Source organism: Meriones unguiculatus, chromosome 12 (genome assembly GCF_030254825.1).
Source record: "Meriones unguiculatus strain TT.TT164.6M chromosome 12, Bangor_MerUng_6.1, whole genome shotgun sequence".
NCBI classification, from domain to species: domain Eukaryota; kingdom Metazoa; phylum Chordata; class Mammalia; order Rodentia; family Muridae; genus Meriones; species Meriones unguiculatus.
This window is the reverse complement of record NC_083360.1, coordinates 92256264-92283732: the sequence shown is the minus strand read 5'-3', so window position 1 is coordinate 92283732 and position 27469 is coordinate 92256264. Positions and strand designations below refer to the sequence as shown.

At 42.2% G+C, this 27469-nt stretch overlaps 1 protein-coding gene across 1 annotated transcript; it reads right to left on the bottom strand.

Moving 5' to 3' along the window:
• Positions 1-155: 155 nt before the first annotated feature.
• Positions 156-27142, bottom strand: Cfap36 (cilia and flagella associated protein 36). Its single transcript, XM_021659481.2, has 10 exons — positions 26844-27142; positions 24921-24985; positions 23884-23985; positions 15348-15462; positions 11834-11921; positions 9791-9842; positions 4246-4348; positions 1352-1491; positions 1038-1187; positions 156-614 (listed from the first exon to the last, which is right to left on the bottom strand). Exons 1-10 carry the CDS (start codon positions 26956-26958, stop codon positions 513-515), a joined length of 1032 nt encoding a protein of 343 aa, XP_021515156.1. The 5' UTR covers positions 26959-27142; the 3' UTR covers positions 156-512.
• Between the last annotated feature and the right edge of the window lie 327 nt (positions 27143-27469).

The following is a 27469-nucleotide window of genomic DNA, read 5'->3' as shown; positions in this document are numbered from 1 at the left end:
AGGACCCCGGCATTGTTTGGCTACTGTACCTTTGGTGTGTATCGTGCTTAGCAATAACAGTGTCTACGTAAGAATGAATGAAAGCATGCACCATCAACTAATTTCCTTCTGTAGGCCCTTTTGAAGGAAAAAAAAAAAAAAGAAAACATCCAAACTTTTGTTTTATTTTTAAATTTATTTATTTATTTTGATTATTTGAGACAGACTCATGTAATCTAGGCTGGCCTCCAATTTGCTGTCACTAAGAAGGATCTTGAGGTCCTTCCTGATCCTCCTCCTCCAGCATCCTGGGTGCAAAGGACTATAGGCATGCACCACCCTACCTGGCTTTAGGCAGAAGTTTCTGTTAAACTGCCTTCCTTCTTGCCCTTTACCTGTTTGAAATAATAGTAGTGAGCTTACAGTTGCATTTAGAAAAGCAAGTATTTGCTTGAAACTTAACAGTCTTTGTTTAAGGATTAAATAATTTATTTTTAAGAAAATTTGGGCTTGTGTTTTGCTAATTTTTAATATTACTTATTAATAACTTCTTCTTTAAGTTTCTCTGCAAGCAATCGCCTCTTTAATAATGTTTGTTTCTCCTCTGCTGTCATTTCTGGCTTCTCTGTCATTTCCTTTAAGAAAAAAAAGAAGAAAATGGCTACAATTAAAGATAAGCATCATATATCTAAAATTCCCAATATACTTCAAAGGAACAAAGATTAAGAATATTTTCAGTAAAACTACAAGTCAATGACCAAAATTTAAGAGAGTCTTAAATCTCTTGGGAGAAGCATTGGGAAGGTGATGATGGGTGGGGTATGGAGAGACCACTGCAAACATTTCAGATGGCTGAGCCTAAGGAACTCGGCATCGAAAGTCAACAGAAATGTGTAACAAAATGATTATTTCTTCCTCACAAAATTCTCATCTAAACTCCCCTCAGAGAAGACTGAGCAGCTGTCACACTAGCACATGGTTAATTTGAGTAGACCAACCTAAAAAGATTCACTGGTGGCTTTCTTGCACAAACCAATACTAAAACTAGCCAGCCATACCTCCACCTCCCTGGTAGGCTTCCCTTTTTGCTCCGTATTCTGGATCTGCTTTGCCCTCATATCTTTTCTCATGGACATGAGCTTATCTCTCTTCTGCTTGAGATAGTGTTCTCGTTGACGTAACTCTTCTGTTCCAAGTCCTGACAAATTCTGGTTCAGATAAGAGAAGGGATTGTCTGTATTCAAGTCCACACAACACGTGGTCGAGACATCTACTGAATCAGCTCTAAGTTCCAAGAGTATAACAAAGACAGGTGTATGACTTTGCATGTCCACAGTGCCTTCCTCATAGTAACTAGTTAGCTTTTACTTACTGCTATCGGTCCTTCCATGCTTGCATGTTCTAAGCTCGGAATCTTCAGACCTCTTGGTGGGAGGGAGGGACTTTCAGGCAACAGCTCCATCTTTCTTGCCAAGGGTTGTACTGGCTGATTAGCAAAATGCACTTTAACTTCTAGCAGTAAACAATGAGACCAATTAAGATATTTTAACTTAACAATTATAATAAGCTATAAGAACCACACTATTCTGCAATAACATAGATACTTTGCAATTCAAACAGCACACTGATCGCTCACAAATAAATCTCTAGTTTCCAAACTTGCTTCCAAGTATGTGACGGTATACTTGAATTTTTTTGAAACTGCTTTTCTGTCTCACATTAAGCATCAGCGGCAATGATTTGATTGTGATAACTTACTAAAAATTACTACCATTGCATAAGAATTGTAAAAATCTCTGGCTACCAAATATGATGGCATTTATGAGTTTGATACCGGAACCGACAGAGAGGAAGGACAGAACCAATTCCTGCAAGTTCTCTACCACATGACACAGTGGCGCATATACACATACACAGCTCTCTTGCTCGCTGTCTGTCTTTCATACACACAAGTAAATCATCTTAAGGTAGTGGGGCTTAGAAGGTGGTTCAATAGGAAAAGTTGCCATGAGAACATGAAAATCCTATTTGGATCCCTCACACTCATTTTAAAAGCGAAGCTTGGCTGAGAACATCCACCACAGAGACAAATGGATCTGAGGGCCTGCTGGCCTGCCAGCCTCGCCAGTCAGTGAGCTGTAGATTCAGTAAAGTGGGAAGCATCGGAAGAAGGCACTTGACCTCAACCTCTGACCTCTACATGTATAGGCATGAATGAGCACTCACATATGTGCACACACATATATAAGCCACACATGGACACCAAGAAATAAAAGATAAAAACATCTTTAATTTAAAAACATGAGCTATGAAAGGGAACAGTGAGATGTGAAAAGACATAAAAGTGACACAGCAGTAAAATGAGGGAAGACCACAGTATACATCTCAAAGGATTAATAATCTTGCCAGGTGTGTATAACCAGAAAAGAACCTTGAGAGGGACCACTGCTGCAGCACAAAGAGAGGAGACTGACCACACTGAAGGGAGACGAAGAAAACCCAGGCATTTGGAGAATAGAAAAGTCTCCATAAAAAGATACTTAGAGCTGGCACTTCTAAACAATCTAGGCAGAGGGCCACAGAACCTAATGAGTTTAAACAAGAAGTAGTCTTGGTGCCCCAAACATGGAACCACAGAACTGGAGAAGGAAGAAGCTCACATGCATAAGCATGTCTGTTCAACTCCTGCACATACTCAAACACTTGCGGCTTTGAATGTGTTAGATATGGACATAAATGGATGCACATGCTGTCAAGCCTAGAAGAGGGAGTATGTGGAGGCAAAATACCTCTAGCTTTCCTGGTTTTTAAAGAAAGGATCAGAAAGCCTAATGAAATATCAACCCATCTCTGACAACTCCATCAGAGAACAAATACTATTTTTGGCAGAAACCAAAAGAAGATCTAAATGAGGACAAAAAATACAAGTCAAACAGCTTGATTATTTTAAAGTTAGGAGTTCTAAATAGGGTCCCATCACTTTATATGAAGTGATCCTCAGAACATCAGATATATTAATTTTACAAAGTACTGAAACATTTAAAAAACATTACGTTTGAAATTATCTGCCATTTGTTTTGCTATTGAAGTGTAAACCTGTATCTTGTGTGGCCTGTCATGAAATGTTGTCTTGTTCTTTAGAGACAGGCTCTCACTATGGAGCCCTGTGGAAATCACTACATAGACCACACTGGCCTCCCTGCCCATCCGGGTGTTTTAGTTTTGAGACAGACTGTCATGTAACCCAGACTGGTCATGGACTCCCCATGTGGCCAAGGATGGCTTTACCTCCACCTTCCAAGCACTAGAGCTACAGATAAATATTACGGTGCCCACCTGACACTGTCACTTAAGCACTACAGAGAACATGTATTCAAATTACATCAGAAACAAGCTTTAAACAGTACATGGAAGTCGGTATGAACAAAATTAAATCTGGGTCACACATTCAAGCACAGAAAAATACCTAAAGCAGGCGTGTTGTGTATATGATTCCAATGAACTCATTTCTATATAAATGTGTGAAAAAATGATCAAACATAATAAAAACACAGAAAATATTACAAAACTGTTTCTGTTCCATAATCCTGACAAATTTAAACTAAGATTACAATTCCTTCAAAACCAATGAGTAAACTAAAAATAGAGGGGAACTTTCACAATTGAACAAACAATTTTAAAAGCCAGGTGTGGTGACCTGTATCTTTGATCCCAGCACTCGCCAGGCTGAGGCAGGTGGATCTCTGAGTTCAAGGCCAGTCGGTATAGCAAAAAATAATATTTAAAGTCAGAAGTCACAATTTCACCACTTAAGAGTTCAGAAATAGTGTAAAGTCACTTTCTTGAATTTCTTTTAAAAAAAATTGGAAAAAATAAATATCTACCTCACTTTATCTTTTTAGTTAAAAAAAGATCGCTACGTACTGAATAAGCTCTTCTGCTGCCATCTCCTTTAAGTACATAACTTCTAACTAAACGTCCAGAAAAACTGCTTCCTCTCATTTTCTAGTTCTACCTTAAGGTAATTTTTAAAGTAATTTTTAATAGTATCTCTCTGAGTTGAGCTTCCAACTCACAGATACTGTTCCTTACTCGCAGGAATACAAGCTTTACTCAGGAATGTGGACATGGCATTTACTTATAGGCTGCATACTTCCTACCTACAAAATAAACTTGGAAAGAACTCAAGTACAGAAGCTAAATCTATTCTGGAACATAAACGCCCTCCATGTTTGCCTGTTAATGTGCACTGCATCTCAAGCTTACCTGAGGGTGGCTGTACAAAATGCTCGCCATCCCCCTGGGAATTATCCATTGGTGCAGCTTCACTAGCATATACTGGCGGTTCTTCCATTTTAGCCTCTGGTGACTTCAGGATCCCATCAGAATTTAAAGAGGAGGGAAAAAACCAATTTTAATGTTGACCACTTCAATAGTTAAAAGATCCAAAGGTGTTACTTAAAACATTACTATCACTGACCTAGATAATTAACAGGAGGTTCTATTTTCCCAATGTTTTAAACATGTTAATAACATTTTATAGTTCCTACTTTAATTTTTTAGATTTATTTTTATGTGTATTTTGCCTGCATGTATGTATATATACTACATGCATGCCTGGTGCCCACAGAGATCAGAAGAGGGCCTCAGATTCCCTGGAACTGGAAATTCAGATGGTTGTAAGCCACCGTGTGGGTGCTGGGAACTGAGCCTGGGACCTCTGGAAAAGCAACAAGTACTATTAACCACTGAACCATCACTCTGGCCCCTATACTTCATACTGTTTTGTTTTGTTTTAAGATTTTTTTTTAAAGAGTTTTTATTATGTATACAGTGTTCTGTCTGCATATACACCTGCATGCCAGAAGAGGGCACTAGATCTTATTATAGATGGTTGTGAGCCACCATGTGGTTGCTGGGAATTGAACTCAGGACCTTTGGAAGAACAGCCAGTGCTCTTAACCACTGAGCCATCTCTCCAGCCCAGCACTTCCTACTTTTTGAGGGAAATAATATCCTGTTTCAAATCATGCAGTACTAACAGCAGCAGGATTTAGGATTTAGAAAGAACTGGTTCCAAACCCAAGCTCGACACTCAGTAGTCATATGACTCAAAGCAAGCCATTAAAACATACACTAAGAGAAATAATACTACTGGATTACAATTTTTTCCACCTGAAATATGCTATAACTTTGAAATGCCTAACATAGCCACAAGTTCGTTTATTTCCATTACTAAAATGGAAAAATAAATATTAAATAAAATAATCTTGGAAATAAAGTAGGCTAATTTTAATTCTTTTCTTTTTTTCATTAAAAATACAAGAAAACTGGGCTGAAGAGATGGCTCAGAGGTTAAGAGCACTGGCTGTTCTTCCAAAGATCCTGAGTTCAATTCCCAGCCACCTCATGGTGGCTCACAACCATCGATAGTGAGATCTGGTGTCTTCTGGAATGCAGGCAAGCAGCAGGATGAACAATGTATAAATAAATAAATCTTAAAAAAACAAACAAAAAAAAACCCTAAATCATTTTTAGCTTTTTAAGTGACTCACAGATTTCTAACTCTTCCTCCTTTGGTTACTGTGAGATGGATAACTGGGGTTCATTATTATCAGCATATTATTTTAATGTTTTTAATTTTCATAAGTTCTCAAATGAAAAAAAAATTGTGCATCCCTAAAATGTGAAACTTAAGAAACAATAGTTTGCATAAAAAATAGAAGATTAAAATAATGTCCTCTCATGATTTTACATTAATTTCTGTAATATTACATTTAATATTCATTAATACTCCGAATATTTATCTATTTACCAAAAATTTACTCAAAAATACATATATTACTTACCACCATAAACCATCTCTTTTCTTTATATTGGGTACAGTGGGATGTTGGTATAATGTTCTTTGGAATGTATACAATTTACCCTTGTTCATTCAAATGCTGATTTCTCTCCCCCACTATCTGGTTTCAATCCGGACATTGCATTGTGATGTTTATTCTAAGCATCACCTGTCTCAAATTTGTGTAAACATGCCACCATTTGTTCTCTAAATTGTCAATTAAAACAACCAGCCACAATGTTGAGCAATGGAGAGGATAGGGTGGGACATCCTGGTTCAGAGTGGGAGGAGAGGAAGGAAGCAGGAGGAGCGGAAGGAGTAGGAGGGAGAAGAGAGAAGCAAGGGAAGAGGAAGGAGTAGCAGGGAGAAAAGAAGCAGAAGCTGGGAGAGGAGAGGCTGGAGGAGAGGTCTTGGAACGACGTGGAGAAATGAACTGGACCTAAGATATCACTAAAAGTAACTATAATGGGTGAATCTGAATGGTAGAAAACTATGTAGGCTTGGAGGTTTAGGATGCAGTAACTATTACCCAGCATTGTGTCCTAGGTTAATAAATCCTAGTCTCTGTGTGGTGATTTGGTTGTACAGCTGTTTAGGATTAACCATAGCTTTACTAAAAGATACATCAATAGTAAATATTAATGACTGAATACAACAGTGGGATAAGAGGACTTTCTCTTGGGTACAGTGGAATAAGAGGATTTTGTAATGCAGTGTGTGATAGATGTGCCGTGGTTTTAGGAGGACAAAAAGAAGAAAAATGACTTTTCAGTATTTGTGTTGGGATTTCTTTCCTTCAGTTAGACTATGAAGAATAACAAAGGCACACATCCAGGAAGTGGGGAGCACAGAATGGGTTTCATTTACCTCCACCAGGTTCATCTCTACCATCCTTGGACAGAGTGGCCACTTACAGAAATGGTTCTTAAGGGGAGTGCTCCAGACCGTGCTCCGTGATACTGCTGCACAGGGAAGCCTGGCAGTGACCTGTGCTCAAAGCCGAGGTTGGTATTTCAGTGTAGCAAAGGGCCAAAGACAACAGCTTTTCTGTATTTCCTTTGAATATAAAAACCTGGGGATTTATTTATTTTTAGTAGAGTGAACGTACATAAATGAGAAAGAACTCCAGAGGGTTAGGAGGGGCTTTGTGGTGGTTTGAATAAGAATGGCCCCATAGGCTTGGTTTCCATGTGATGGACTGTCTAGGACACAGCTTTATTGAAGGAGGTGTTGTCACTAGGGGCAGGCTTTTTGGTGTGGGGCAGCCCACACCAAGCCGTCTTGTTCTCTGCCTGCTACCTAAGTATGGATGTAAGCTCAGCTATTGCTCCAGCACTATGCCAATCTGCCTGCTGCCATGTTACCCTCCAGGATGGTCATGGACTCACCCTCTGAAGCTGTAAACAGGGCCCCAATTAAATGCTTTATTTTATAAGTCACCATGTCTCCTCACAGCAACAGAACAGTAATGAAGACAAGCTCTGGTGAAGGGCTACTATACATTTTATAAAGAATTCTCTAGTGTGTGTGTGTGTAGGTATGTGTGTCTGTATACATGTATATTTAGACATATCAATGATTACCATTTTTGATGTGATGCTCTCAGCCTTTATCATGAAATGTAAAAGATAGGCTGCTGGACTAATATAAAGTGAACAAATTTAAACTGATACAATTCTGGATTTGGATGTGCAGTAAAGCCTAAGGATAAAACCTTAAGTCACATATATTAAGCACATGCTCTGCCACTGAGCTACATCCCTAGCACCAATAATTACACTCTAAGAATGTATAAAGTATACTCTTGTAAGAAAGTATATATTGAGCCAGACATAGTGGGACAAACCTTTAATTCCAGCCCCTGGGAGGCAGGGGCAAACTGATTTTGGAGTTCAGTGTCAGCTAGAGCTATACAGTAAGACCGTGTCTCAAAAAACAAAAGTAAACAAAGCATAGAGTGTCATTTTCTTGCCCGGATGTGATCTCTGCAAGTCCCAGTGCTGATGTGCTGGTCAGGAATAGCACTCTGGTGAGACAGAGGCACGGTTCCTCTGCAGGGCCGAGCCTGCTCCACAGGGGGAGTCACGCCTACTACAATAAACCCATAAAAACCCACACTGGGGGTGGGGGCATCCTGGGCTGGGGAACCTACTCCTGTCTTCCTGTTCAATGGACAAGTCAAAAGCAGCGCTGACTAGTCTCTGCTCTCAGTCACAGGTGAGTTTTGGGGCTTTGTTTGTAAGGATCTGTCCTGGTTTTATGTGCATGGGTATTTTGCCTGAGTGTATATATGTATACTGTGTGCATGTCTGGTACCCGTGGAGGCCAGAAGAGAAGGCCAAGTCTCCTAGAACTAGAGACGCAGACAGCTGTGGGCCACATGTGGGCACTAGGGACTGAAAGTCTGCCAGAGGAGCAAATGTTCTTGACCACTGAGCTCTCTCTCCCACCCTGAGGTTCTTTCTGCAAATAGATAGTACTTACTGTACAGGAATATAACTAGCCCAAGTAGTGAGAATAAGTGACTGCTGAGTATACAGCCTGAAACAGGGTATCTGTACCATACTGCCAATGCCAACCCAAGGCTCAGAGAGCAGCACAGAAGAGGAGGCAGAAAGAACGTCAAAAACTAGAGGATGGGGAAGGGGCCTATGAAACTATCTTCTGGAGATAGCACAGCTGCTGTTCCCAGGAACTCTCAGCAGCTGTGCTCATTTGTACAAGTCTCGCATAAGATGAAATCAATATTCTAGCATGTAATAGGGGAGGGCTCATGAGGCCCCAGCCCTAAGTGAGGAGCTATTGGCAGTTAATAACTGCTGGGTGTCATTTTCTTTTCGAAATAGTGTAGGAGCTCATGATGCAGAAAGTAACACTACACAAATTATTGTGTATGCAACCCTAACTAAACTCAGGAAGTAAGAAGGGGTGTCAGGAGCCGTGACTCAGCGGCCTGCTTTGATATTTAAATCTCGGTGGAGAGATGGCTTTTAGCAGGTCTTTACTAATGGCAGAGAACTTGCAAGTCCATCTCCTTTTGTTTGTGACAACAGGTGGGATAGCTTGTTGAGGGTCACACCTCTTCCTCAGGCTCCTTGTGCAAATTAACCTATTGTTCTGAGATGTTTTACTGGCTAAAGTAACTCCTCAAAATAAATAAAAGTGGTCAGAAGGCTGGAGGCAGAGGAGGAGGCAGAGTCTTGAGACTTGCTGCTTACTGCAGCAGTCTGCCTTTTGCAAAAGCTGTCGAGTCTGGACCTTTAAAAAGTTTCCTGTGTGCTGTGTGTTTATTTTATTAATTTTAATCCTCACACCCAACTCAAGAACCGTTCGACTCTGCCCAGCTGGCCCCGGCAAAGGGGCTTGTTAGAAAGAAGGAGTTCAGAGAGAGAGGGAGGGGCTAAATAAGGTGAATACAATCAAAAGGCATTATATACATGGATGAAATTGTCAAAAAAAAAGAAAGAAAAAAGTAAACTTTGCTCAAAGAAGGGGCTGGAAGACTGCCCAGTGAGTAGTTACAAAGTGCAGGAACTGAAGCCCTGAGATCCCGTAACAGCATATACAAAAGCCAGACAGGCACGCAGCTAACCTCCCATCCCCGCAGAGCAGATGGAGGTGCTGTTCCCCAAGCAAACAATCTGCCTTCAGCAAGAGACCCTGTCTATATAACGTAGAGAGAGACTGCGGAGGCTACCTGACCCCAACACACACTGCACACGCACACACGGGCAGGTGTGCTCACACAAATGCAAACGTTCAGATATCCACGTGAGGCACACACACACCTGCACAGACCAAAAGGAGAAAAGGAGAAAAATTTAAGTATAAATTCTTTGACTTGCCAAAGAAATAGGACTACCCTGAGGTGCTCTGTAGAAGCTTAAATTGTAACAGTGACAGGCAAGCGTAAACTTAGCAAGAGGAAGTGGCAATACATATACTGCATTTATGGCCTACAAGCACCTGCTTTTTTCGTTTCCTTTCTTCCTCCTGGTCATATTCTTCTTTTGACTTTCTGAAATATGAAAAGAAAAAAGTTAAAAAGTAAATTATGTTTTGTTTTGTTGAGGCAGGGTCTCTCGACAGACCTGGCCTTGTACTGCAACTCCCTAAGTAGACCACGCTTGCCTTGAACTTACACTGATGCACCTGCCTCTGCTACCCAAGGGCTGGATAAAAGGCGTGAGCCACCACTGCCCACCTTTTCTTCATCTGAGAATACACACACAGCATGTTTAGGCAAGGCGTTTTACCACCAAGATGGAGAACAGCCATCTCTACAACCCTGCTCCACAGCCGCCTGTAACAGACAGCAAAATATAGCTATCAGTAGACTATATGGGTTTACGTAATGAACCCTAGTTGAATAATCACCAACAGATCTGAAATTCTAAACCTTTTTTTTTTAAGTTAACATACAAATGAATGGTCTAAACCCACATTTAATGGCAAACTCCACTAGGAAAATAGTGGGGGCATACCTCTAAATCCCAATACTTGGGAGACAAAGGTAGGAGGTACAGGCCACCCTCAGCTATATAGTGAGGTTCAAGGCCAGTCTGACTACAGGAGACTCTTGGAAGTCTTTGAAATGTTCCATCCTTTCTACTAACTCTTTTTCTCCTCTTTCTGGTGGGTCAGCAACATCTGAGCTATCGCAAAGAAGTTCTGCTGCCTATTACTTTCTTTAAGCAGTTCAGTCACTGATCAGCAAAACACTGAGGACGCTATCCTCCATGTCCACAGCTACGCTTTTAGAAACTACAACTCTAAAATACTAACCCAACCAATCTGATTGCTACTAGGACGGCCCTAGTGAGAGGATCTTCCCAACAGCTCTTACAAGATGAAGGAACTAGCCACAATACAAGAAGAAAAAAAATCCCACAGGAGACACTGCCTGACACTCTCCAGGGCAACAGTACGTCAGTACAACTAATCAAAACCTTACCAGTCCTCTAGACAAATAGCCTTCCCTTCGCACATCTGGAAACTCAAATTCCCATCTGCCCCTGGCACAAGGCAGGATCTGGTGGGCGGGAAAGGGCCATGCCCACCACCCACACTTCTACCTCAGTCCTCACAACCACCCACATGGCCTAAAGTTCAGCGCCTAGCCTTGGAGCTCTGTCAGCGTTTCCCACCAGGGGCAGTGATGACCAGCGTCTTCTTTTCTAAGCCAAACAGATTCTCACAGGTGGCCCCTCCCTTCCAAAGCTTCCTCAGGGACTTGAAGGGAATGACTTCATGAGAAATACAATGCTCGCTAACCTTTCTTGTTTAAAGGGTGCCACACCCATGACAAGCAACTGCTTGAGATGGAATGAAGTGACTGGCAAGATACTTATGAGTTCAACATAAGTTCTCCCATTGTCCTCCCTAGATTACCCATCGCTCCTCAGCTGGAGGTACAGACTCCCAGCCTCCTACATTGCAACACCAGCCTAAGTGGCCTCTAATATTGAAATATAGCAGACGGGGAGAACTCTGCTCAGCTCAGGTCACACCCTACCCTTCCCTGTCAATCTCTGGAGTCTATTTCAGCTCCTTCCATTGGTGGCTAGTCCCTTAACCTTTGATAAGGGGAGGGGGGGCAGGGAAATCCTCTCAATTGGACTGATCCAGGATAAGTGATATATGAAAATAAATATTTTTTCAATCAATTAAATATAATACAAATTGGGCATCAAACATGAAAATCCAAAATGCTCTAAAATTAAAAAAAAACTTTGGCATATCAGCAGACTGTTCAAATCGCTTCAAATTTTAGACTGTTTGAATTTAAAATTTTCTGTTTAGGGTTGCTCATCTGTGATTTGTGCGAGTATTCCAAAACATTCAAGTCCTAAGCATTTGGATAAGGGACACTCAAGCTGTGTATACATAGCTAAATAAAAATCATTTGGTCTTTCTAGCTGGTAGCCTTTTCTAGGGAGAAGTTCATATGCTTTCAGATCAAATACAACACTTCTAACAAGTCACTCAAAAACAGCTGAAGAAGCACACCTGAGGACCTCTCTCAGAATTTTCATCTCTTCCTGTTCAAGGTCACTGACCACATCGGCACCATCAGTTAGGCAGTCAGGTAACACACCTGTTGAAAAGGAAACACCACATGAAAGACCATCAAGTCAACTGAAAACACTTTCTTCTCGCTGTTCTAGTTCATCAGGTACAAATTAGTTTACAAATTATCACTTAGGGGGCTGGAGAGCTGCCTCTGATGGTTAAGAGCACTAGCTGTTCTCTTCCAGAGGTCCTGAGTTCTAATTCCCGGCAACCACATGGTGGTTCACAACCATCTGTAATAGATCTGTTGACCTCTTCTGGCATGCAGGTGCACATGCAGACAGAACATTGTGTACATAATAAATAAAGTGACCTCCACATCATTGAGGCACTCATGTTTTCTCATTCGAACAACTGATCTATCAAATCTGTTTCTCTCACACAAAATTAATTTAAATTTTTTTAAACCTGAAAAACTATTGCAATAAAAATAACATATTACGGTCTTCCATTGCCACACAGTATCTGAGAATACACTACTTATATTTACTCATCTAGGGTTAATAAAATGCTGTTAAAGGTGAACCTTAAGTGTGAAGAGTTTAATAAACAAAATGGTGCTGTTAGAGGGCAAATGAAGTTCTCCATTTCAACTACAATATTAGTGAAAAGACATGTTACTATGTGAGCGATGGCATGTGCTGAACATAATGATCAATACTATCTCTGCCCTTGAAGCATTGTTCAGGTATTGGCATAGCTTTAAATCACACTTGTTCCAACGTCCACCCCTCACGGCCCCCACCCACAACCACCACCTCCCACCCCCGAAAACACAAATCCACAGGAAGTAGTTGTAATTGTTGCTTTAATTTGCTCCCTGAGAAGGCAGTGGGTGTTCTCTTCATCTCTATGGTCTGTAGCGTCAGCAGAGGCTGAGTTTACATTCTATTGCTTTATGCAAGTATGCACAATGGGATTCGGGATTAGCTCTAACGTAGTTTTATTAGCCTAATTCCCTTCATGTTCACATGCATTTTAGGCTAAACATTCTACTGAGTTAATAGCAGTCATTTGCAAAGAGAGAGCAGAAAGGTGCATGCCCTTTCTTCACCTGTTTCCCCAGTGGTAGCACCTTGCAAAACCACAGCACAGCATCACACCAGGAAAGTCAGATCTGTAAACGCATCACCCTGAAGTGTGATTTTGCTCAGTCAAAAGATAAAATCATTTTCCTCCTAACAAGCTTTCTATGGAGAATTAGAAGCAGTAAGGAACAATGTAAGAGTATGGAATTCTTTAAAACCATCAAAATGCATTTTTCTCCAAATTATTTGAGAACATACAAACAAGAATATAGAAAGCCTTTGAATTTTTCTTACAAGAAATAAAATTTCCAAACATCCTGTTTTGAATACAATCAACATTGATCTACTACTCACCCTTGGATGTAAGAGTTTAAATTCAGACATAGGGCAAGCTGCCCCATACTCCGGCTGATAGCAGTCACTATTCCACTTTATCCCTCCCTTCTCCAATAAGGCCAGGTTCTGTGTAGTCATCAGGCAGCCATCACTGAGAGGTTGGACCCTCCCTCACCTCAGGAACAGTGGCACTCACTTGGGTCAAGCTAACACAATGGTCTCATCTTCTTCTAGTTTAAGAAAAGCAAGTGACCCCCGATCCTGAGCAATAGGGCCTAAGCAGAAGGCTCTTAGAGAGCTCACATGAAATGTTATCTTGCCAACAAAAAGAAATTCACACAGAAGGAAACATTCCTTTCCTCACAAAACAGAGTCTGCATTGCAAACAGAAACAAAGGGCTAGGAAGGTCAAAATATAAACATGACAAATGTCAGAGACCTTGAGAACATCAGAGAGCCACTAGAGTAACCCCTTCTGGACCTGTCCTTCCTTTGGACTTCATGGTCTGGGAGACTGTGCCTGGACAGTTTTATGACAACTTGACACAATCTAAGGTTACCTGAATGGAGGGAACCTCAACTGAGAAAACGCCTCCATAAGATCTGGCCGTGGGGTATTTCCTTAATGAGTGACTGATGGGGGAGGGCCCAGCCCACTGTGAGTGGTGGCATTCCTAGGTTCTAAAAGAAAGCAAGCTGAGTAAGCCAGTAAGCAGCACTCCTCCTCCGTAGCCTCTGCATCAGCTCCTGTCTCCAGGTTCCTGCCCTCCTTGAGTTCCTGTCCTGACCTCCTTCAGGTGATGAACAGTGATGTGAAGTGTCAGCTGATTAAACCCTTTCATCCCCAAGTTGCTTTCATCATGGGTTTCATCACAGCAATAGTGACCCTGACTAATAAGACAGAGGCTGTAATGTCTAACTGTTCGGGCTATTTTCATTGGAGTACTCTATTACTAGCAATCTGAAGCATGAAGCTGCAGAAGTATTTGTTCTTTTTATAAATATCAAGTTTCCTTAAATGCCAAACTGAAAAACTAGAGTACACTGATCAAGCTCAGTCTCTTTTATCAAACCTTGTCCTCTCATAACAAGTTTTATGAATATAAAGCAATTATCTCACAGACCAGAGTAAAGCATAGTTTCAGGAATACTGAGAAGAAAGGACTTCCCAGAACAAAGAATGGTGCAACAAAAAAGACAGTGTTCCTAGTTTATTTACTTCAAAGTAGCCCACTGTATCACACCCTTCAGGTGTGTTCTCTCTCACCCACAGACAACTCTACAGCCCTCTGTGAAGAGCAGCTTTACTCTGAAGCATGGTTAAGTTAGTGGCTGATTCTAAAGTTAAGGCTCTGCCTACTCATCCTGATGTTTCTCTCCTAACCACAGAAACCCTATTGGTTGGGGCTGGTGAGATGGCGCAGTGGGTAAATGTGCTTGCGGCCAATCCTGATGGCCTAAGTTTGATTCCTAGGACCCACTCCTCAAAGTGTTCTCTGACCACCACATGTGCACCACTGAAATATGCTCCTTCCCGCAAAATAAGAACAAGCCCTATCTATGTCACATTCCACACCCTTAAGGGCAAACAGCACAACTGAAATGAGACCAGAATAATCTTGCTGCCTGACTAGTAAAATGCTGGTCCCTGCTGTGGCCAGCTCCAGCAACACATGGGAAACTATCAAAGACGCAGGTGACCAGGTTCCACCCCAGACCCATGAAGTGGCCCATGGTCTGAGCTGACCCAGCACTAACTGAAGCCACAAAACCGTTTCCTCCTAAGGTCTTAACAGTGACACGCAGAAGATAAGTCACTTGCTCACAACAGTAACCACAACCACTAAAGCACTAAACTAACACAATGGCTGGACAGAGAAGCAAGCTCTGGGATTTAACTACAGGATCATTAAATCAAATTCTTGCCTTCTTTCTTTCAGATGTCACATGCTAAATTAGAAAATTTACATCTTTAAATCTTCTACAAAGACTGACAAATTTGAAATAAACGCATTTAAGACTGTTAGGGGAAAAAAAAAACTTCAAAAAAGTTCAGCTAATACTTAGATTCCTAACTTGAACTTTACCATTTCTTTCCTGGATTATTCGGATGGCTTGAAGCTGCATTTCAATGTTCTTCTGGACCATCATTGCTTTAAAGATGGTAAAGTCTTCCGCTGCCAGCACAGGCTGCAAAATGGCCTGGGGGAGGAAGTCTGGAGGTTAGATGAGCACTCACGTTCAGACTGTTCACCCCACATCCACAGCATCATCTCCACTGAAGAGCGCATATTAACTCATGGACGTGACAACATTAGTATGGTTAGACTGTTCAAGTAAACAATCTTAACATAAAAAAAAAAAACAACAGGGTTTCACTCTGTAGTCCTGGTCAGCATCAAACTCCTAATTCTCCTGCCCTGGCCTCCCAAGTGTTGGGATCACAGGGTATACAGTTATAACCTAAGTTTTGTTTTGGTTTGGTTTTTTGTTTTTGAAGCCTTTAAATAGGGTCCTCAGGAGCTAACTCACTCAACCTGCAAGCCTCCAGCAGCACAGCAGGCTTACTCCTTTCCCAAGCCAGCTAGTGTTGAACGGAAGCAACCGTCTGGCCTACTTCACTTCATTACCAGGTTTGGTTTCTACCCCAAACATTTGGTTTACACCCTATCTCTTAAAATTTACCTTGAGTGTAATTCAGGAGCTATAAAATTATCTTTAAAGTACCAAGTTAAACTAATAAAGAAAAAAATGAAGTCTTACAAGCAAAAACAAAAGGATATGTGAGCGAGTTAGGAATTATGAAAAGTCAAAACTGAAAAGTATTAACAAATGAAGAATAAAGTGAGGCTGGAGCAATGGCTCAATTATAAAGAGCTCTGCCCTTGCAGAGGACCCAGGTTCAAGTCCCAGCACCTACACGGTGGCTCACAGCCATCTGTAACTCCAGTCTTAGCGGATCCGACATCCTCTTCTGCCCTCCGAGGGTACCAAAGGGTATCAAACCTAAGGTACACAGATATGTATATAGGCAAGACATCCTTACACACAGAATAAAAGTAAATCTTTAAAAAGTAATAATAAAGGTATCTACTGTTAGAGTGCATGTAGAGTGTGTGTGTGTGTGTGTGTATGTGTCCTTAACTATTAGTAACGTTACATACAGCCAAGAACAAACAAGTCCCAAGCTAATCAATAGCAGAATAAGATTTGAAATGCATGGAAAACCCCAAAGGAAGCAAAGCACTCAGGCCTTATGTTACCAGAATTTAATTTCCAGCTCTACCTGAGATGAATGAAAAAGCTCACGACACAAAGCCATGCAGAGGTAACCAAGACTGTGCTATTTACTAGGAGGCAAAGGCAATATTCTTCTAAAGAATACCTGGCCGGGTACTTCACCAAGGAATTCCACGTGTAAGGGATAAGCCCTTCCCCCAGCAACCAGCTCACATTCTAGATGCACAGCTTAACAAATGCAAAGGCAAGAGCAGCTCTAAGTGGTACCTACAAGGAGAGCACTATGAAGAAAAAGATACAGTACTCCCTTAAATTCTGCCTGGGCAGTCAGGGATCTAAGGGCAGGGTGAGACAAACATGAGCTGAGAAAGCCACACTGAAACAGTGCAGTCAGCTTCTGCCTGAATCTCCTTTTGGGGGTCGGGCTTCCTGCCCTGATTGCTAACACCAAATACCTTATCCTCAGCACACACACACTTTTAAAATGACGTCACTATTCTCTTTCTTGTTGGCCTTTTGAGACAGAGTCTCACTCTAGCCTAGGTTAGCCTCAAACTCCACTATAACAGTCCTAAAGCAGAGCACTGGGATTAGAGGCGGGAGCCACCAATCCCAACTATGGGCACTGCTGTTTTCAGCAATGTGCCAGAACAAGTTTTCTAGCAGAAAGTTAGAGACTGAACGTGTAACTGTGATCTTTGACCCTTCTTAATAAATCCAAGAAAAGTTTCCCTGTGACTCTCAGCATCTGCTTCTATCCCCTGTTGGGTGAATCCTTTCAGAGGTCCCTCTATCATAGGCTCCTGTCCTGTTTCCTCTCTTCCACCACTTCTGGTGTCTATCCTGTCTGCCATTCTGAATGAGATTTAAGCCTCCTCCCTAGGGTCCTCCTGAGTGTTTAGCATCTTTAGGTCTATAGATGGCTGTCCTATATTATACAGCTAATATCTGCTTATAAGAGCGCAGGGAATCTTAGGGAAAAAGAGGAGTGGGGATAGAGGGGCATGGAGGGGACAGGAGCTCCACAAGGAGACCAACAAAGCTAAAGGATCTGAGCCCAGAGGGTCGTGCAGAAACTAATGCACCAACCGAAGACCATGCATGGTAAGGATCTAGATCCCCTGCTCAGATGTGGCTGACTAGCAGCTCAGTCTCCATGTGGATCTCTGAGTGAAGGGAGCAGGGGCTGCTTCTATCATGAACTCAGTTGACTGCTCTTTGATCACTCTCCCCTGATGATGAAGCATTGCCAGGCCACAGAGGAAGAGGATCCAGGCAGTCCTCATGAAACTTAAAAAGCTATGGGCAGGTGGCAATGGTAGAGAACTCCCCCTTTCAGTGGACTATGGAAAGAGGATGAGGGGAAAAGGGAGGAAGGGTGGGACTGGGGGGAGTTGAGGGAGAGGGCTTCATTTGGGATATATAATGAATAAATTGTGAAGAAAAAAACATAAAAATACAAATACAAATAAATAAATAAATAAACAAATAAATAAATAAAGATTCGAGAAAAAAGGGTCATTAATAAAGCATATTCCTGAACCTTGTTTCAGACATAAAAATCTTCACAGGACGAGTGTCCACATACCTCTATACTAAGGTTTCAGAAACACTGGCATATTGGGGAAGGAACAGTCTCGCTATCAAAAGCCTACCTCCATCTGACTACAGGCACTAGTAGCTCTGTGACTCTGCGCACTATCTAATGCTCTGCATCAACAGAAATAACATCTATATAGAACCTCACGGACGCTAAGATTCTAGAGATTAGTAAAATAGGCCACTATTTTGTGTGTCACTTAGGAAAACTACCAGTTAAATAATAACATTATCAACTATAGAAAATATTCTCATTTTAAATATATTATGATTGTCTCTGGGGTCTAATGAGATGTCTCAGCAGTTAACAGTACCCAGATTCAATGCCAAGCACCCACATTATGGCTTACAACCATCTGCAAGTCCAGTTCCAGTGGATCCAATGCCCTCTTCTGGCCTCTGCAGGCACTGCACACACGGTGCACAGACATATACATGAAATAAAGTCTTCTTTAAACTTTTGCTTCAAAATAAAACAAGCATCATACCAACTGTCTCACAGAGTATTAACTGAATTAAGTAAAATTTTATAACCTGAAAAGTAAATGTGAAAGTAACTGTTCTGGTCCTTTTTAAAAGTTTTATTTTTATTATTGGTAGTTACATGTTTTTGTGTGAGTACAGGTATCCCTAGAGAATAGAGAGGTGAGAGCCCCCGAAGCTGGAATCACACTGGTTGTGAGTCACCTGATGTGACTGCTGGCCACCGAGCCCAGGTCCTCTCAGAGAGCAGTGCGCTCCGACTGCTGAGCCTGTGTTCTGATCCTTTAAATGCTTGTCGACCCAGTAAGAAAAAGCCAGCCTGGGCCACACAGTGAGTTTGAGAACAGCCTAGGCTACTCAAGACCCTCTCAAGAAAACAAAAGTAAGGTAAACCACAGCTAACATCAGACTAAAGAACCTAGATGTTTCCCATTTTGATCAGATATAAAAAAATGTACAGACTATCACTATCGATCTTATAACATTAAATGGGTAATGAAGAAATATGTAGAGACAACTTTGTGCCCACAAACTTGATGACCACAGTTGCCAGAACTTACACTATGCCAGTAAGATAATGTGGATAGATAAATTTATTCACTATGCCTACTGAAAAGGATTATCTGTCAGGCAGTGGTTGCTGCACTCTTTTAATCCCAGCATTTGAGAGGCAGAGGAAGACAGATTTGAGTTCAAGGCCAGCCTGGTCTACAGTGAGTGCCAGGACAACATAACAGCCAGGGCTACGCAGAGAAACCTTGTTATGTCTCAGAGGAGGAGGAGGAGAGGGAGGGAAGAAGGAAGAGATAATATTTGGTAACTGTACAAAACACAAAATATGAGGTCAAGATGAATTTACAGGTAAATTCTACCTAACATTTGAGGGAGAAATTATACTACTTCTCTACAATCTCTTCCAGACTACTGAGGTAGAGAGAATACATATACTACCCAAATCCCAAAATCCAAGACTTTACAAGAAAGGAAAAATAAAGGTCAGAGATACAAAAATGCCCCAAAGAACTTAGCAAACTGAATTCAACAATGTATAAAAAGAGTTACACAGCATTAACAACCTGGAATATTTTTCTAATTCTTCAAAGTAGATTCAACAATTGAAAATACCTCACTACATCAGAGATCAACAGACTGGAGACGGCCAACGACCCTATCAGTAAACACAGAAAAGAGCTTCTGATAAAGCCTGACACCCATCCCATTTTTAAAACATAACAAAAGCCGGGAGGTGGTGCTCACCCTGAATCCCAGCACTTGGGAGGCAGAGCCAGGCAGAGCTCTGAGTTTGAAGCCAGCCCAGTCTACAGAGTGAATTTCAGAACAGCCAGAGCTATACAGAGAAACCCTGTCTCAAATTAATTAATTAATCAATTAATTAGTTTAAAAAAACCTTCTCAGCAGATGGGAATAGACAGAAATTTCCTCAAGCTTGCAAAGATCACTTATTCTCCAGATTTCTATGGAAATTTACACATGTACACACCTGTGCAGGCTCATGGGCATTATATACACACAGGTGCCTGTGGAGTCCAGAAGCATGTGACTGGTGTCTGTGGAACTAGAGCGATAGACAGCTATGAGCCACCCCAGTGAGTGAGGAGAACCAAACCTGGGTCCTCAGCAAAGCAGTAAGTGCTCTCAGCAGCTGAGCCAAGACAGCTAAACACAGTGGCATGGTGACTGCCTGTAACCCCAACACATGGCAAGTACAGGCAGGACAATAAGGAGGTCAAGGCCAGGCTGGGCTACATAGTGGGTCTGAGGCCAACCTAGGCTACTCTAGACCTCACCTAAAAGGGAAAAAAAAAAAAAAAAAGAAAGAAAACCACAGATAAAATCACACTTAAGAAACTAGTATCTTAGCCAGGAGTGGTGGAGCAGGCCTGTAGGGAGGCAGAGGCAGGCTGATCTCTGTGAGTTCGAGACCAGCCTGGTCTACAAAATAACTCCAGGGCAGCCAAAGTTACACAGAGAAAGCCTGTCTTGGGAAAAGAAAAAGTAAACCCACATCAAATCAAACATTTACTGCTAGTAAACCATTTAAAACGTACTTTAAAACAATTATTTTGACTAAGGATGTAGCTCAGTTGATAGAGTGCTTATCTACCATGCACAAAGCCCTCAGCACTGTATGAACCCAAGTGAGATAAGACAAGACAGCAAGCTTGGCACTGGGGAAGTTCAAGGTCTACACAGCTACACTGTGAACTCAGGGCTAGCCTGGGATACACAAGACCTTATTGCAAAACCAGAAAAGAATTCGGGGCCTGGCAAGGGCGCCCCTCCTCCAGTGGACTGTGGTTTGGTTCCCATCACCCACACGGCACCTCACAACTGTAGTGAAGGAGCTGACCAACATGTGACGAACGCCACAGGCTTTTGTGGAATATGTGCTTTTCTCTGGTTACAGTTTGATGGGCTTTTTAGGGTTTTGTTTGTATTCCGGGTGTGGTTTTTGGTTTGAGGGTTTTGTTGTATTGGGTTTTTGTTTTTTGAGAAAAAACTTATTGAGTGGATAGGGAGGGGGAGAGGAACTGGAGGGACTTGGGAGAGGGGAAGAATAAGATTAAAACACATTTAAATTTAAAATTGCTTTAAATAATAAAAAATAATTTTAAAATGTTATAAAAGTTTTTACTGTCAAGGGACTAGATCAGGAGGGAAAAATATATTGGAACACCGGACATTTTTAGAGCAGTGAAACCATTTTCTGTGAAAATGTGACAGTGGGTCATGGACGGTGTGTGGAAACTGCAGAGTTCCAGGGCACAGAGTGTGAAATAATGTATCAATCTTGGTTCCAGAGGTGTATAAACACTCTAAACTAATGTAAGAGCTTAAGAAAGGAAACATCTGAACAATCTTCTGTAAACCCAAAATTCCTCTAAAATTATTGTTTCTTCTACATTCATATATAATAGTGGTTGTTATGTACGCTTATGGAAATGTCATATATATAATATATTCTCAAGTATGTCAGTTACTAAAAATAATTTTCCCAAATTATTATTACTGTACAAGAAACACTTCTGCAAGTATCGTTTCCATCTGACAAACATAAAAGTAAATCAACTTAAACATGAAAACAAGACAAATTTCTATTGTTTGCTACATAGAAGTTCCCGGCTTTAGCTATACTGAACTTATTTATAACTTTTATCTGCACTCTCACACACAGACAAAATCACAGTGTTCCCAAGTTACATACAACAGAAAAGCAAGCTGTTAAACAGTGTGCAGCTGTTAAACAGTGAGCTCCATCCCTGCAGCCCACGTGGAAGGAGAAAGCTAACTCACCAAACTGTTCTATGAACCCCACTCACGTGTGCTCTCGGAGATTCACTTGCCTTCCGCCTCGAGTGCAGAGAGTAAAGGCCTCTGCACCACCGCCAGGCTTTTTTTTTTTTTTTTTTAAGGAGGAGTTATTTTTCTTTCTTTCGTGTGTGTGTGTGTGTGTGTGTGTGTGTGTGTGTACCTCAAGATGCCTTTCAAGAATACTGAGCCATTCAGCAGAAGGTGACTAAGAGCTTGGTTCAGAGGGAATAATGCTAACTAGTTCACCCATGGGATTTCTGAACCCATGACCCTGGCCTATGAGCACAGTGCTAACCAACCACCAAAATAGCCACAGCTAATGAAAAAGTGCTTTGGTTTGCTTAGTGACCGCTTAACACACAACAGGCATTACACTTAATATTTGGCATACATCATCACTTTAGCCTCACAGAAACCCTTCAGAGGAAATGCTTCTGCTTTTACACAGATGTGCAATTTTTGGGTCCTGAATCTTTTAACACTGGCTGAAAGATGATGAACAAAGACTGTTTTGCAGTTATACCTTTTTTAATCCTTCGGGCTAAGAAAGGGACAGTGGAGTGTTGAGGAGAGGGCTGTACTTTTAGATTAAGGGATAGTATAAGCTTGTGAGAGGCCTAGATAAATGATAGCACACAACATATTGAAGAATTATAGCAAGACACAAAGCTGAAAATAGAACCTAGAGTAGCATAACCAGCAATCCTCATGACCATCTTGCTAAACAAATGTTTCTTAGAGGACAGGAAGCAAAGCGAGCTCTTAGGATCGCTGTCTGGGCAGAAGGAACAGAGCCTGGGCTGATGTGTTTGCTCTCCAACTCAGTTGGCTGCAGACTTGGGAATGGCTGCTTACTATTTTTCTCTGCTTTAGCTTCTTCATTTATAGGTGGAAGTTAAATGGTTCCAAGAAGATAAAGTGAGATAACACCAATAAAATGTCTTAAAACACCAACTAAGGAATTGAGCAATGTGGTTGACCCTTAATAGTCTCAAGCCTGGGAGGATTATGAGTTCAAGACCATCACAAGCTACATAGTGAGTTTGAAGCTGGCCTGGGTTACACAGCAAGCCCCTGTCTCAAATAAAATCGAAACCCTTTTAAAGAGCAGACCAATTCATAGGAACTCTCAATAAACACTATTTATAAATGTACCAATAAGCCACTCAGCCCAGTACTGCAGACCTGAGGAGACAAGAAAATCAGCTTGATGAAGGTGGAGGTGGCCCAGCAGTCAAGAGCGGCGGCTGCCCCCACGCAGGACCCAGGCTTGCTCCCAGCACCCATGTGGCAGCTCACAGCTGGCCGTAACTCCATTTCCGGGGGTAAAGCCCTCTTCTGGCCTTCACAGGCACAGGCATGCACAGTGTACACACATACATGTAAGCAAAACACTAATCAACATAAAACAAACAAAAACAGTTTCGCAAGGACTCCCCATAACTAGAAACTGTGCATTCACTACCAACAGGAAAAGTCAACTACAGAAGTAACAGAATCCTATAGAAATGAAACCATGTCTGGTTAAGTTCTGTGATAAATTTTACTACTCTGAGATCAGGAAGCTCATTCTGAATATCGGTTCACATTGTTTCTTAGTGAATATACTTTTTTTTTTAAAGAATTGCATTTTATTTATTTATTTATTTAACTTTATTTTATGGGCATTACAGACCGTTGTGAGCTGCCACTCGGGTGCTGGGAATTGAACCTGGGTCCAACCCGGGTCCTTTGGAATGGCAGACAGTGTTCTTAACCACTGAGCCATCTCTCCAGCCCATCACGTTGCTTCTTAAGGTGGCTAAAGATGAACATGTCAGATGAATATTCTCACCTCACACAATGTCTAATTTGTTGATGTCTAATGTCATGACTCTTACACTGCCACAATCAAACTAAAATCAACGTAAAGAAAGACGCGGGCATGTCTGTCACACCGAAGCATTAACACAGAAACAGAGCCAGCACCTGTGATGTGCGCGTCTTTGCCAGAGGGGAAGTGCATGCTTCTTGAAATTGATCTTCATTAATTCCAATTTCTTTGAGGTAACTTTCTAGCAGCTTTTCAACCTAAAAGGAAAAGGTTTAACTTTTATAATTCACATAGGAAAATTCTAAATGATACTCTGCCTGTTTAGAATGTTCTTTGTAATTAATATGCATACTATTATATACGACATGGAAGTAATAATGCTTTTATCCATAGATTAACAAGGCTTTCTCTTTCTTTCTTTTCTTGGCAAAGAATCACATGAAGTTGAATTTCCTCTACTAGAGGACAGCTGGGATTATGAAGTGAAGATGGTACAACATGCTCTACCTGATTTTAAATACTCAGGGGCTATTAACATTCCCAAGACAACTTTAAGGGAGCTCAAGCACTTGCCTACAGGCACCCGCTAAGTAAAATTAAATTTAAAAGTGAAAGCTCCTTATAAGCCACAATAAAACATCACTTAGAGTCTAAAACAAAAAGACACAAAATTGATTGGAAAGAGGCGTGGAGAAACGTCAAAGAAGCTGTGAAAACTGTTGGTGCTGCTGGAGCATGATGAACTTCTGTGACCTTAAAGAACTGCAACAGAGGCTGCAGAGCTGGTGTGGCAGATAGGAACATCGGCCGAGGTCCAGAAGACCCAGGTTCAAATCTCAGCACTCCAGTTACAGGCAACCCAACACCCCCCTTTTGAACTTTGTGCGCACAGGTACAAACACAGTACATATACATGGAGGCAAAACACCCATCCACATAAAATAAACAAACACTAAAAACAATTTTAAACAATTTCAATTTAAAAAAGCATTTTTTTGTACACATTTAGAAAGATAAGTATTATAAAATGCCTCTTAAAAAATCAATGAAAAGAACCAGTGTGGTGGCACACGTCTTTGGTCCCAGCACTGGGGAGGACAGTCTTGTCCACACAGGGAGTTCCTGGCCAGCCAAGACTGCAGAGTGAGACCCCCATCTCAACCAAAACAACAGTCAGTAGGAAAATACTCACTAGCTCTTTGTACTCTTGATGAATTTCTGTATAGGTCAATTTGCTTTCTTCTTCATCATCAAAAACTAAATTCATAAAAAAAAAAAATAGAACAGTAAAAATTAAATCGTTTCATTAAGTTCAAATATAAAATCTTACAAATGGACTTGCAGGAGCTTGTTCTCCCTTCCACTACATGGGCTGTGGGATCAGATTCAAGCCATCAAGTTTACCAACAAACACTCACCCCCACAGCCATCTCCCCAGCGTCTTTATTTTTAATACTTTAGTTAAAAAATGCCCTTGCTACTTTCTATTTTATTGTTTACACATGTGTCTTCAGTAGACTACAAATTTCTCAGGCATAGGATTTCTACCTCCAGTGTCTGGTCTAAGGTAACTCACTAAACACTGAAATGTTGATATCACAAAGCTGTCTAAATAATCCTTCCATTATCTGAAGTAGAGAACAGCACACCGACAGCCCCATAGCAGTGACATTTGAACAGTTATTCCAAATGTACAAGCAGCGGTTCCTACCCAGACACAGCTGCTCTTGGTACCTGTGGACAGAAGACAAGCCATGCCCTTCCCCCTTTCCATGCAACATTTAGCCCCAGTGCTGTAAACTAAATCAATGGATGAAGCAGTCCCTTCTGAAGGTCATGTTTCTCCTTGCTTCACTCATCTTTTAATAGCACCTTAAATTCTTTAGGGGAATACAAGTTAACTACTTTGCTTTCTGACCTTTCTTAAAAGTTCCCTGCCAAAACACTTAACTGGAGTTTGAATTTTAACAGAATAAAAAAAAAAAAAAAAAAAAAAAGGCTCCAAGGCCAAGCAAAATCCTTTCTTTGCAGGGATGGAGAGATGGCTCAGTGGTTAAGAGTACTGACTATTCTTCCAGAGGTCCTGAGTTTAATTTCCACCAACCACATAGTGGCTCATAACCATCTGTAATGGAGCCTGATTTTCTCTTCTGGTGTGTGTGAAGAAAGAGTATATAAATGTAATTTAAAAAAAAAAAAAACACAACTTTTTTTTTTAATAGATCCATGGGATCTTAGGTTCAGAGAAGACTTGCAAGATAATTCAGGATAAGACCCCTCTGTTAGCTGGATCTCAAGCAGGCTGCACTGCAGGGCAGGCACTGTCAGATGCATTCGGATCCTGCGAATGCCTGGAAACCGTTAACTTTTCAGGCAAGCCAACTCATCCTGGAAAAGCGAGTACAACATTACCCTCACTGAAGTGTGTTTTCCCTGCAGCTGGTACTCACTCACCTCAGCTCTACCATACTGATCTTTACCACTAGTCTAATCCCTCTAACCCAAGACGCAAGCTCAGAGGATTGATAGATATTGTTACCCTCCAAGTATTGCCAAGTATTATAGGTAAATAACCACGATAAAGGTTGGATGTGACATCGTTTGTCCCTGTGCTATGAAGAGGGTCCAATCGGTCTTTGTGATGTGAACTCGGATACGAACACGATAGGAACCGATCAGAAAGCAGCGATGCCTACGTGTGCCTCGTTATCGTCTGCTTTGGTCCTACCGGACGAACCACACACCCTCCTTGGCGGATAAAACGGCCAGAGTGCATTAGTTTTCATCTCGTAGACTGCGTCCACACGGCGACACCCCAGGGCAAAGAGGGAAAAACGACGCTTCCCCAGATAACGGGAAGATGCTGGTTACCCAAACAGTCCACTTGCGCGAGGAAGCAAATTGCGGGATGAGGTGACGGGAGGAGCATGGGATTAAAGTCTACCGTGTTCGGACCTGCGCTCGGGCGGGAGTGGCTGGGAGGTCTCGGTGCCCGCCTTCGGGTCTGCAAAGCACCCCGCCCGGGGAAGCAGGGATGCAACCCCTTCCACAAAGCTAGCCCTGGGCCCCGGCAGGCATTGCCAGCGGCTACGCCCGTTCGGGGTCCGGTTTTTACCTTCGCATTTCTGCTCCACAAAGTCCAAGATGGGGATAGACCAATCCGGGCCCCGTAGGAACCCGGCGATGCTCTCCACGACCCATTCCACCTCGTCCTCCTCTTCCGCAGCCATCCCGCCCGCACCGGGCGACGCGGATGCCTAGGCCAGACTCCCCCGGCCGCGCTGGCCTCTCGGAGAACGCGGGCAGCACGGGCCCCGCGACCACCAGACCCCCTGCTCAGACACTGCCAACCGGTTAACGTAAAATGGTCGCTATGACAACGTACGCGGCGGCGACCCGGAAGCGAAGCCCGATGCCGCCGCCTGTGCGGCGGGAGGGGGCGGGGCCGGGGAGGGGACCCAGCGGACGTCCGGGATCCGCGCTGCGGCGGACGAGGAAGCCTGTTCTGCAGCGGTTTCGCTGAGGTGGGACGGGCGGCCGGTGGCGGCGCGGGAGGCACGGGCAGGCGGGTCTCTGTGAGTTCCAGGCCAGCCTGGTCCACAACGCTCAGTCCACTTTCATCACGGCGGGAAACGCGTTGACACACAGTCGAGGATGGTGCGGAGGAGGTAGCTGAGACTCCCGCGTCTTGATCCGAAGGCAGCGAAAGTGAGGCACTGTGAGCCACCGTGGGCAAAGTTT

Excerpts from the sequence above, each read along its gene's own strand:
- Cfap36 (XM_021659481.2), bottom strand. The coding sequence starts at position 26,958 with ATGGCTGCGGAAGAGGAGGACGAGGTGGAATGGGTCGTGGAGAGCATC. Across the intron at positions 1,492-4,245 it reads TTTTGTACAGCCACCCTCAG|AAGTTAAAGTGCATTTTGCT; the intron begins GTAAGCTTGAGA and ends GTTTACTGCTAG. Across the intron at positions 1,188-1,351 it reads GCATGGAAGGACCGATAGCA|AATTTGTCAGGACTTGGAAC; the intron begins GTAAGTAAAAGC and ends TATCTGAACCAG.